The following is a 13,562-nucleotide window of genomic DNA, read 5'->3' as shown; positions in this document are numbered from 1 at the left end:
TACTTTAAGATAAGTAATGAATGCACTGTGAAAGTATTTTACTTTGTGTGTTTTTAATGCCTAGTTCTATTACTAACTTAATATAATTTAGTGTAAACTTGTCTGGCATTTATATGCATTCATAAATGGGAAAAAATGGAGTTCTGCTTTCCGGTGACAGCCTGGAACCTAACCCGCCATATAAGTGGGGCCCTACTGTACAGTGGATCCTCAGTTATCAGCCGTAATCCGTTCCAGAAGGTCAGCTTAAAACCGAAATGGCCAAAAACTGAAATAATATTTCCCATAAGAATTAATGTAAATCCAATTAATCCATTTCAGACACCCAAAAATATTAACAAAAAATACATTTTTTAAAGATTAACTATAGTTTCATATACACAAGTGACTAATAAAATGGATAAATCAACATTTAAATCACTTTTACCTTTATTGAAGAGTCTTGTGGGCTTATGCAAAATGGCGAGGAGCGGAGAAGGAAGCGAGTTTATTGTTTGGAGAGAGGTCAAAATGCTTAAATATGATGCTATATCAACTCTACAGCTTATTTACCTATCACAATTCATCTATGACATAATAAACAATATTAATAACATGCAAACATGATATATACTCTAGAATGAATAACACATGTCATTACATATGACGAGTGGTGGTGCTAGTGTTGTTGTTGGGTTTATAAGGGCCACTGAGAGCATAACCTGTACACATTAGTGGTAGTGGAGGTGGCAGCAGAGGCCACCACCACTAATCACACACACAATGTACGTAATTTATAAATAAGAAATATTTACACTTAAATTTATAAATAAGAAATATTTACACTTTATAAATAAGAAATATTTACACTTACCTTGGAGGATATGCTGGCATTGGTTTAGGGTGGTGGAAGATATGCAGGGCTGCATATATTGTCAGTGGCCCTATATACCTCCAAAAACATTGGAAGAGTTTCGTGTCGTCCCTTTTCTATCGCTTAATCACTTAACTTACTTGCTACACTGTTAATGTTGCACTTTATCACTGGCTGACGCTATAGCCTTTATTGACTCCTGCTGCTTTAGTATTGTACATATCGTAGAATCACTGAGGGTGGCACATTCTCCCCTCTCTCTTCCTCCTTCACTCATACTTTTCAACAACTTCTTTCTTAAATTCCATCATGTTTCTCACTTTCTTTACCAAAGGAACTTTACTAGGAACTTTCTTTGGGCCCATGGTTGCTTATCTCACAGTTGAACTCAATCAATAACCACAAAAAACAATGGATTATAGCGAAATGTTTGGATGAATGAGCAGAAGTTTCCCCACTCACCCAGAGACACAGCCAGACTGACTCACGAATGCACAAGCGGCTGGAGGGCAGGCTGGTGGATACATCCAATACGGCTGATAAGTGAAATAATGGCCAAAAAAAAAACGGACGATAACCGAGTCAGCCAATATCTGAAATGGCCGATAACCGAGGGTCCATTGTAGTACTACTACACATATGCCTGTCGCCATATGGAGTTTGGAATGGGCATCTTAAGGTGTTTTCTAGGATGGTATTTAAAGTTTTATTGGCTGTTTCTTGGCATCAAATAATAGGATAGAAGAAATATTACTGAAAATGAGATGATTTTGGTTGGCTTTAGGAATGGAAGTACAGTACATATTTTGAAACAGGACTTAAAATAATGGAAATATTTGTTTTTTGACAATTTTCCTGATGATGAGTAAGACTATCCCTACAACCCCCTGGTCTGTTTTATGAGTTTTTACTAGGTCTGATTCAATTACTGGAACTCTGTAAATCGAGAAATAAGATAAATCTTTGATTTTTTTGTGTAATGAATTCAAAATGAAGGGCAAGTGTAATATAGGAAAAGCCTGAGGGTGTGTTTAATGAACAGAGGAAATGTTGCTTTTATTGTCTGGAATATCTATACAGTGGAACCCCGAGTTTCGAACGCATCGACTACTGAACGCTTCGAGTTTCAACCGCTTTTTTTGCACTAATTTTCTCTCTAGTATCAAACGTGCCCTGTGTTTCTAACCGCGTACCAGACTTGTCTGCCTGCCTGCGCCTGCCAGCTTGTTTATTAAGTGCAACTGTGAAATAAGCTACCATGGTGGTGATGGTGGATGGTGGTGCTGGTGGATGGTATTGGTGGATGGTGGTGGTGGTGGATGGTATTGGTGGATGATGGTGGTGGTGGTGATGGTGGTGGTGTTGGATGATACTGGTGGATGGTATTGATGAATGATGGTGGTGGTGGATGATGATGGTGGTAGATGGTGGTGGTGGTGGATGGTATTTGTAGATGGTGGTGGATGGTATTGGTGGATGGTGGTGGTGGATGGTATTGGTGGATGGTATTGGTGGATGGTATTGGTGGACGGTATTGGTGGATGGTATTGGTGGATGGTATTGGTGGATGGTAATGGTGGATGGTGGCAGTGGTGGATGGTATTGGTGGATGGTGGTGGTGGATGGTATTGGTGGAGGGTGGTGGTGGATGGTGGTGTTAGTGAATAGTATTGGTGGATGGTGGTGGTGGTGATCGTGATGGTGTTGAATGGTATTGGTGGATGGTGATGGTGGTGGTGAATGGTGATTGTGGTGGTGGATGGTATTGGTGGATGGTGGTGGTGGATGGTGATTGTGGTGGTGGATGGTATTGGTGGATGGTGGTGGTGGATGGTGGTGGTGGATGGTGATTGTGGTGGTGGATGGTATTGGTGGATGGTGGTGGTGGATGGTGGTGGTGGATGGTGGTGGTGGATGGTGGTGGTGGATGGTATTGGTGGATGGTATTGGTGGATGGTATTGGTGGATGGTGATGGTGGTGGTGGATGGTGATCGTGGTGGTGGATGGTGGTGGTGGATGGTATTGGTGGATGGTATTGGTGGATAGTGGTGGTGGTGGATGGTGGTGGTGGATGGTGGTGGTGGATGGTGGTGGTGGATGGTGGTGGTGGATGGTGGTGGTGGATGGTGGTGGTGGTGGATGGTGGTGGATGGTGGTGGTGGATGGTGGTGGTGGTGGTGGTGGTGGTGGTGGTGGTGGGTGGTGGGTGGTGGATGGTGGTGGATGGTGGTGGATGGTGGTGGATGGTGGTGGATGGTGGTGGATGGTGGTGGATGGTGGTGGATGGTGGTGGATGGTGCCTTCTTCAGAGATTAACCCTTTGACTGTCGCGGCCGTATATATACGTCTTACGAGGTACCGTGTTTGACGTATATATACTCATAAATTCTAGCGGCTTCAAATCAAGCAGGAGAAAGCTGGTAGGCCCACACAGGCGAGAATGGGTTTGTGTGATCAGTGTGCACCATATAAAAAAAATCCTGGAGCACGCAGTGCATAATGAGAAAAAAAAACTCCGACCGTTTTTTTAATTAAAATGCCGACTTTGTGGTCTATTTTCGTATAGTATTTATGATTATATTCTCGTTTTCTTGGTCTCATTTGATAGAATGGAAAACATGTTATAGAAATATAGGTGATTTTGATTGATTTTACTATAAAAAGAACCTAGAAATGGAGCTCAAAGTAGGGGAAATGTTTGATTTTTGCCAATGTTCAAAAGTAAACAAATGATGCCATTGTCCAATAAATGTCCAACTAGCCATTCTAATATGCAGTCATGAATGGGTTGATGTTATTTATACAATTATTACAGTATTGCAGTAGTCTGCATAATAGTAAGTCTTCTATTTTTTGTTTGAATAAAAATTCAAAATAGAAAGCAAGAGTAATATCAGAGGGGCCTGGAGACATGACTGATGAACAAAGAAAATGTTATTTTAGAGCCAGGAATGTCTGCATTGTTCATTCTGGACCATATTTTGAAATTGTCATATTTTTTAGTTTTCGTGAAATTGGCGAAATTGCAAATTTCTGACCACATTATTAGGTAGTTGAAATCAGTAAATGGGCTGTTTCTTGCACTCAATCGATAGAAAAAAAAGGAGTTCTAAAGAAATAGCTATGAGTTTGGGCGACTGGAACAATGGAATTAGCCGAAAATAGGGCTCAAAGTGGGCGAAATCGCCGATTTGTAAACAGCACCGAGGTCGCTAACTTCGCGAGAGCATAATTCCTTCAGTTTTCCATCAAATTTCGGTTTTTTGGTGTCATTACAATCGGGAAAAGATTCTCTATCATTTCACAAGAAAAAATAGTTTTTTTTTTTTTTTAAATTTTGCGACACCAGGAGACACCTCAGGATTGGGGGTTGCGACAGTCAAAGGGTTAAGGAGTTTTGTGCAGTGTGGAATAGGGTGTAGGCATTTGCTGAAAAATATCACCCTGAGCAAGCTGAAACAAGCCATCTCTGCAACAAGTTCAGTGACAGAACCATGTCCCATTTTAGGGAAATCTTAAAGAAGGGAAGTAACCCCAGATAAGGACTTGTTACCTAAAGTCTTTATGGAAGGGGATTCCCCTTCCAAACAATAAGTGCTCCCTCACTCCTCCCTATCTTCCAGATGCCATTATCAATCTTCAATAAAGGTAAGTAAAAATGTTATTTTATATGTTTATTTAAATGTTATTTATCTATTACTAATTGTACTATGTATGTTTGTTGTATGTAAAACTATAATTAATCTCTATAAAATGAGTTTTTTGTGAATATTTTTGGGTTTCTGGAACAGATTAATTGTATTTACATTATTTCTTGTGGGAAATATTGCTTCCTCAGGAAGAACAGCCAAAATTTAATATTACTGTTACTTTGAGCTCAATTTCAGGCTACTTCCAGTCCTGAAAGCAAACAAAATTATCTCTATTTCAGTAGTATGTCCTCTTCTATTCTATCAAATAAAACAGCTAATAAAACTATAAAAACCATCCAGAAAAACACCTCAAATTTGCTATTGTAAACTATACACACGGTCTAAATTTTGTTTTTCCCATCATGCACCACATGAGACAGGACTTTTTTATGCTGTGGACACTCACTGCGCAGACCCATTCTCTCGTATCTAGGTCAAAATTTACTGCTCACAGCTTACATGAATGAGCTGAGTTCATGGCACAGAACTATGTGAGGGAACCCTGGCCTCAATTATATAGTACTATGTGGTGGCCACTAAAAGGGTTAAAAATGCCGACACTGTGAGCATTTTTAATTTTAGGGCTTCCAACAGTTAATGGTTAAAGGAAAGCTCAGTGCTCATTTTGAGATGTGTAAATTTGAATTAGCCAATTTTATTAAATAAAATGTTTCCCATGTAATAACCAGGGATGCCTCTTCTGAGCGGCTTCAAACCCAAAACGCTAGTGTGTCATGAATAAAAAATTTTAAAAATGATTTTGAGCTGTGTGGGTACCAATTTACCAATTTATTTTATCAAATTGGAATTGCTTTAAAAAATATATTTTTTTCATATAGGATATTAGAGAATTTGAAATAGAATATAAATGAGAAAAGAAAGCTGAATTCATTTTAAGAGCTTTTTAAATTTAATAATGCCAGAGTTTCCTATTTTCAGGATACAGGAGGGCCCCACTTATAGAGTAGGTTAGGTTCTGGCTACTGCTATATGTAAAGTGAAAATCACTATAAACTGAATCATAGCCTTTTCTAACTTTCAAATTCATATAAAAGCCTGACAACATCTTTACACTATCATACATCGAGCAACAGAGCTAGGCCTAAAAAATGAATGTACAGTACACACATTACTTACCTTAAAATATTTTTGTCCTTAGCTTATAGTAAGTGGTGAATATATTTATTGTATAAAGTCTGAATGAATGAAGAATATGTATAACGAAATGCTGTAAAGCAAAGGGCTGTAAAGTGGGGCCTTCGTGTATTATCTTCTCTGAGATAACAAGAAACTGTCTCGTCAGTTTAGATACTAAGTTATCCTGGGTTAACAACCCCAAGAAAATAATCTTTCACCTCATGTACACTATCATACCACAAAATTTTGAAAAAGCAATAAATGATATACCCATGCACTCTGCCACAAGCCCAAAATCGTGGAACTCCATGTTCATCAAGAACTGCAAGAAGCCCTTTTCACAAGCCTTAAGTATTCTGTGGAGAGGAAGCAGACACACAGGGGTCAACCCACAGTCACCAAAAATAACAGACATAGCACCACTCCACAAAGGTGGCAGTAAAGCAACTGCAAAGAATTACAGACCGACAGTACTAACGTTTATTATTTTATTTTTTATTAACACACTGGCCGATTCCCACCAAGGCAGGGTGGCCCAAAAAAGAAAAACTTTCACAATCATTCACTCCATCACTGTCTTGCCAGAAGGGTGCTATACACTACAATTAAACTGCAACATTAACACCCCTCCTTCAGAGTGCAGGCACTGTACTTCCCATCTCCAGGACTCAAGTCCGGCCTCCCGGTTTCCCTGAATCCCTTCATAAATGTTACTTTGCTCACACTCAAACAGCACGTCAAGTATTAAAAACCATTTGTCTCCATTCACTCCTGTCAAACATGCTCACGCATGCCCGCTAAAAGTCCAAGCCCCTCGCACACAAAACCTCCTTTACCCCCTCCCTCCAACCTTTCCTAGGCCAACCACTACCCCGCCTCCCTCCCACTACAGACTGATACATTCTTGAAGTCATTCTGTTTCGCTCCATTCTCTCTACATGTCCAAACCACCTCAACAACCCTTCCTCAGCCCTCTGGACAACAGTTTTGGTAATCCTGCACCTCCTCCTAACTTCCAAACTACGAATTCTCTGCATTATATTCACACCACACATTGCCCTCAGACATGACATCTCCACTGTGCTCAATCGATAGAATAGAAGTAATACTAGTGAAATAGCTAAGAATTTGGTTGACTGGAATAATGTAATTGGCCTAAAATGGGAGTCAAAGTCGGCAAAATCGCCGATTCGTAAATATCGCTGACATCAAAATTCGCGAGAGCATAATTTCGCCAATTTTCCATCAAATTTCGTACTTTTTGTTTTATTACCTTCACAAAAAGATTCTCTACTATTTCATAAGAAAAAATAACAGATTTGGGCCTTGGACCCTGAAGGGGTTAACACCCTTGCAAACAGTTCATCAGGTCCTTGGGATTTGTTAGGTTTTAGTTTCTCTATTTTTCTGAGGACCATGTCACTGGTTACCGCTATCGTACATAGTTTATCATCCTGTTCTACGTAATCTATTATTTCAGGAATATCTCTAGTATTTTCCTGGGTGAAAGCTGAGAGGAAGTAGATATTTAGAATTTCACACATATCATTATCACTGTCAGTGATCTGACCAGAGTTACTCTTAAGTGGGCCAATCTTGTCCCTAATCTTACTTCTGTATACCTGAAAGAACCCTTTTGGGTTAGTCTTTGAATCCCTTGCGACCTTAGCCTCATAATCCCTTTTTGCTTTTCTTATTCTTTTTTTTATTTCTCTCTTTAATTGAATATATTGATTTCTTAACTGCCCATCCCCTCTTGATACGCCTATACAGTGGTCCCTCGCTTTTCGTAGTTCTCGGCAATCGTAAATTTCGCCAATCATAGGGGTATTTTCGTATAAACATGGACTCGCTTTTCATAGGTTGACTCGCGAATAGTAGTTCGTCCAGGACGCGTACGCACGGTGTGAGCTGGGGAGGCCTCCCTACCCAGCCAGTCTGGCATTGTTTACCAGTGAGTGAAGGTCCCCTCAAGTGCTCCTACGAAATATTTCATAATATTCCACTCATTTTAGTGCTTGCAAGTACTTAATAAGCTACCATGGCTCCAAAGAAAGCTCCTAGTGCCAAGCCTGTGGTAAAGAAGGTGAGAAATATGTACAGTGACAAAGTCTTGGGCCATTTTAGGGAAGTGTTAAAGAGACGCCAGAAACAGAGCTCTCTCCACAGTTACTTTGCGAGACAGGACTAGAGTAACTCTCAAGGTGGTCCTAGTGGCATTAAGAAACAGAGATGAGAAGCAACCCCAGAGAAGCAATTGGTACCTGAGGTGTTGCTGGAAGGGGATTCCCCTTCCAAACTGTAAACAATCCAATCTTTCTCCTCCTCCAGTCTCCCATACACTAAGAAGAATCTCCAATATAGGTAAGTGTTATGCTGTTAATGTTTCATTCATCATTTCCCATTGTATTGTTTATGTACTACATGTATATTTCATGTAAAAAATTTTTTTGTTTTAATACTTCTGGGTGTCAGGAACGGATTAATTGTATTTACATTATTTCTTATGGGAAAAATTTTGTTTATTAGCTCCTCCAGGAACAGATTAATTACGAAAAACGAGGGACAACTGTATATGCCTCTCTTTTGACCAATGAGATGTTTTAATCTATTGTTCATCCATTTGGGATCATTTTTGTTAGATCTAATTTCCCTACTCGGAACAAAAGTTGTCTGGTCAGCTAGAACTATGCTCTGAGAAATGCCATATTGGCAACCAAGATCACGTACCTGACCCATAGTCAGGACATCCCAATTTTGCCCACCCAAGTAATTTTTCAGTCCCATGAAGTCGGCCAAGCGAAAATCTGGGACAGAGATTTGATTGCAATTATCTGGGTAATTCCATGATATATTGAAACTAAGTGATTTGTGATCACTTTCCCCAAGCTCATCATTAACCTCAAGATTATTAATTAGTGAATCTTTGTTGGCAAGAACCAAGTCTAGCAGATTGTTTCCTCTAGTTGGTTCTGTCACAACCTGTTCTAAAAAGCAATCCTGAACCGTATCAAGAAAGTCACTAGACTCAAGATTTCCTGTCATATTGTTCCAATCAATTTGCCTAAAGTTAAAATCTCCCATTACCACAACATTTTCATATCTAGATGCCTTATGAATTTCGTCCCATAACAGCTTACTGCACTCCCTATCAAGGTTTGGGGGCCTATAAATCACACACAAAATTAATTTGTCACGTCCCTCGAGAAACTGTAGCCAAACCGATTCTGTGTTCGATGTTTCTAATCTTATATCATGTCTAAGACAACAATTTAAATTTTCTCTGACATACATCGCCACACCACCACACTTCCTGTTAACCCTATCAGTGTGGAATAGTTTATAACCCTGTATGTTGCATTCAGAAGGCATTTCTCTATCTTTCAGGTTGAACCAGGTCTCTGTTATACCAATAATATCTATATTACCTACACTTGCAAGTAATTTTAGCTCATCTATCTTATTTCTTAGACTCCTACTATTTGTATAGTAAACCTTTAGGGAGCTAGTCACTCGTTGCCCTTTACTATCTCTCTTTGTTTCTGGATCAATTGATTTGCCATTACTAGCAACTTTATTTTGAATACTGTCTTTTAAACATATCCCTGAGGTATCCCGGTAATAACTGCTGTTTTTAACCCTAATGCTGCAGCCTGATTTTTTCCCACAAACACCCATACCTCTATAATCTATTAGTTTAAATTCCTAGACAAGTTATCAATTACCCTCTCAAATGAATTGGCTAATGCAACCACTCCATCCCCAGATAGATGAACTCCATCCCTTGCATACATATCACATTTGCCAAAGAAAAGGTCCCAGTTATCAATGAACGGGATTGCAAGTTCCTTGCAGTACCTGTCTAGCCAGCTATTTATACCAATTGCCCTAGACATCCATTCATTGCCCACTCCCTTTCTAGGCAAGATGCTACATATGACTGGGATCCCTCCCTTAGACCTAACTACTTCTATGGCTGACCTGTACTTATCCAGCAGCTCCTCTCTCCTGCCCTTTCCAATGTCATTACCCCCAGCACTAAGACAGATAATGGGCTTGTTCCCATTACCTGCCATAATATTATCCAACCTGCTGACTATGTCGCCAACACCAGCTCCAGGAAGACACACTCTCTGTCTGAACTTTCTGTCTCTGTTACAAAATGCACGGTCCATATATCTTACCTGAGAATCGCCTTTTAACATTTCTATCTTTATTCCATCAATCCCGGCTGCCTTACCCCCTTTCATTTTACCTACTGCCTCACGAACTTCCCCCACACTCACAACTGGCTCTTCCTCACTCCTACAAGATGTTATTCCTCCTTGCCCTATACACAAAATCACAGATTCCCTATCTTCATCAACATTTAACAATTCCTCAAAATATTCCCTCCATCTTCCCAATACCTCTAACTCTCCATTTAATAACTCTCCTCTCCTATTTTTAACTGACAAATCCATTTGTTCTCTAGGCTTCCTTAACTTGTTAATCTCACTCCAAAACTTTTTCTTATTTTCAACAAAATTTGTTGATAACATCTCACCCACTCTCTCATTTGCTCCCTTTTTACATTGCTTCACCACTCTCTTAACCTCTCTCTTTTTCTCCATATACTCTTCCCTCCTTGCATCACTTCTACTTTGTAAAAACTTCTCATATGCTAGCTTTTTCTCCCTTACTACTCTCTTTACATCATCATTCCACCAATCGCTCCTCTGCCCTCCCGCACCCACTTTCCCGTAACCACAAACTTCTGCTGAACACTCTAACACTACATTTTTAAACCTACCCCATACCTCTTCGACCCCATTGCCTATGCTCTCATTAGCCCATCTATCCTCCAATAGCTGTTTATATCTTACCCTAACTGCCTCCTCTTTTAGTTTATAAACCTTCACCTCTCTCTTCCCTGATGCTTCTATTCTCCTTGTATCCCATCTACCTTTTACTCTCAGTGTAGCTACAACTAGAAAGTGATCTGATATATCTGTGGCCCCTCTATAAACATGTGCATCCTGAAGTCTACTCAACAGTCTTTTATCTACCAATACATAATCCAACAAACTACTGTCATTTCGCCCTACACAAAAAATCTTTGAAAGGATTTAAGACGCTAGATTGCCACCCACTTATATACCAATCAGTTGCAAAACACAGGACAGCATGGGTTTAGAGCAGGTCACTCCTGCCTATCCCAACTACTGGACCACTATGACATGGTCTTGGATGCTCTGGAGAAAAAACAAAATGCAGATGTAGTATGCACAGGCTTTGCAAAAGCCTTCGACAAGTGCGATCATGTCTCAAACTTTTCAACATCTTACCAGAAGATATCAGAAACACTGCTGGAACAAGTGTAGAAGCCTTCAAGAGGAAACTGGACAAGTATCTTCACCAGGTGCCAGATCAACCAGGCTGTGATGGATATGCAGGGCAGTGGGCCTCCAGCAGCAACAGCCTGGTTGATAAACTCTCAAAAATCTTCAAAGGTATATCAAAGGTATGGTGTAATAGCACACAAAATGAGTGATAAAGGAATGACAGGAAAAGTGGGAAGATCTTTAACTTCCTAACAAATAGAACACAAAGAGTAATAGTAAACAGAATAAAGCTCTATTTCACAAGTGAAGTACTCGCTGACATCCTGTTCCTCATCCTCATATCTGACATAGGCAGAGTTGTAAGCCACAGCACCATGTCCTCCTTTGCAAGTGACAACCGAATTTCCATGACACTGTCATCCATCGAAGACACTGCAAATCTACAAGCAGACATCAACCAAATCTTCAAATGGATCACAGAAAACAATACGAAGTTCAACGAAGACAAATTTCAATTACTCTACTGTGGAAAACTTGAGGGCATTAAAACTGTATTAGAGTATAAACCTAATTAGAACCACACAACAGAGTGAAAAACTAATGTGAAGGACCTGGAAATGATAATGTCAGAGAATCTCACTTTCAAAGATCACATCAATAAATCTACCACATCTGCTACGAAAATTATAGGATGGATAATGAGAACCTTCAAAACTAGAGATGCCAAGCCCATGATGATTCTCTTCAAATAGTTTGTTCTCTCTAGGGTGGTATATTGCTATATACTAATGGCCTCTTTCAAGGCAGGTGAAATTGCAGACCTTGAGAATATAGTACAGAGAACTTTCACAGCACATATAAGTACGATAAAGCACCTAAATTACTAGGAATAGTTGAAGTCCCTTAATTTATACTCCCTGGAACACAGGCAATAAAGATATATGATAATATACACTTGGAAAATCCTAGAGGGACTAATCTCAAATCCACACACAAAACTCAATCCATACGAAAGAAAAAGCCTCGGAAGGAGATGCAATATCCCCCCCCCCCCCAATGAAAAGCAGGGGTGCAACAAGTATGCTAACAGACAACACAATAAGTGTCAGGGGCCCAAAACTGTTCAACTGCCTCCCAGCATACATAAGGGGGATTACCAATAGACCCCTGGCTGTCTTCAAGGAGCTGGACAAGTGCTTAAAGTCAGTACCTGACCAGCTGGGCTGTGGTTCGTATATCAGTTTACACGTGGCCAGCAGTAACAGCCTGGTTGATCAGGATCTCATCCACCACAAGGCCTGGTCAAAGACCAGGCCACAGGGGCATTGACCCCTGAACCTCCCCCTCCAGGCATACCTGGAGTATACCTGGAGGGGGTTTTGGGGGGTCAACACCCTGGCGGCCTGGTCTGAGACCAGGACTCGTGGTGGATCAGGGTCTGATCAACCAGACCATTAATGTTGGCCACACGCAAACTGATGAATGAACTACAGCCCAGCTGGTCAGGTACTGACTTTAGGTGTCTGTCCAGAGCCTTCTTGAAGACAGCCAGGGGTCTGCTGGTAATCCCCCTTATGTATGCTGAGAGGCAGTTGAACTGTCTTGGGCTGTGTGGTCTAAATAAACATATTTACTTTACTAACATCTCCCAAAATAACACTTTGCACAATAAATGACTACTTACTCTATGTTGTACACAGGTTGTGTTTTGAAAATTGTAAAATATTGAGAGTTCCACCGAGTAGTTGTTGATAACTATTACTTAAACTGAACAAGACCACTGTATTGATTTAAAATTGTGCATAAAACCAAAGTAAAAAATTATTGAGTAACTTGCCCATACTGTACGCCTCGCCATTAAAATAAAAATGAATTAGCAAACTAAATTCTGTATTATGATGTTGAAGGCGAAGCGCTAAACCCGTAGGAGTCGTACAGCCTCTGGTTAAATTCCGTATAACAAGAAAACTTAATAACGAACTGAAAATAATATTTACAGGCCTTCATGCTGCTGTTGTTGTTGTTGTTGTTGGAGTTAAGAACTGCGACGGCCCGAGGTGTTGTATGAACCCTTCCGCTGGCGGACTGACAGCAACACCACACTTACTGAACCCTAAGTTCAATGATGCCCTATGATTAGTTGCTACTGAGGTCTCGTAGAAGAAAGAAGAGATTGTATCCCTTACTGTATTTGTACAACAACTATATGAAATAATTGTAAAATACGAAAAGACTAATATTCAGTAGGATTTGATAAAGACCCATTGTGACCTCTGTAATCCTTTTTCTTTTTTTTTGTGCTACCACTTAAGAGTGATGGATCTCGTAAAGAAATTGGTGCACGCATCTATAACTAGGCCTCTATCCTTCAAACGGAAGTTTTTGCCATACTGCTCGCACTCATATACGTCCATGTATCAAAGATGGATATTTTAATTGCAACTGATTCTTTATCATTCATAAATACTCTTAACTCCTTAAGTATCAACTGTGGCATGCTTGTATCAGAACATAAGAGCGGCTGGATTTGAGAGGGACCTGACCTCTCAGCATCT

The 13,562-nt window shown here is 40.1% G+C and overlaps 1 protein-coding gene across 2 annotated transcripts in view; it reads right to left on the bottom strand.

Moving 5' to 3' along the window:
* The window catches only part of LOC128696195 (translation initiation factor eIF2B subunit alpha-like), an 82,908-nt gene extending 69,788 nt beyond the window's left edge, over positions 1–13,120 (bottom strand). The window contains exon 1 of one of the 2 annotated variants that reach the window (XM_070094831.1): positions 13,005–13,120. In XM_070094831.1, coding sequence (XP_069950932.1) covers positions 13,005–13,014 — 10 coding nt within the window. In that variant the 5' untranslated portion in view covers positions 13,015–13,120. The remainder of the gene's footprint in view (positions 1–13,004) is intronic. The other variant, XM_070094832.1, reaches the window with a different exon arrangement.
* Positions 13,121–13,562: the final 442 nt, after the last annotated feature.

This window comes from Cherax quadricarinatus, chromosome 48, assembly GCF_038502225.1.
Source record: "Cherax quadricarinatus isolate ZL_2023a chromosome 48, ASM3850222v1, whole genome shotgun sequence".
NCBI lineage: Eukaryota > Metazoa > Arthropoda > Malacostraca > Decapoda > Parastacidae > Cherax > Cherax quadricarinatus.
The sequence above is the reverse complement of the archived record's forward strand: the minus strand, read 5'-3'. Positions and strand labels throughout refer to the sequence as shown.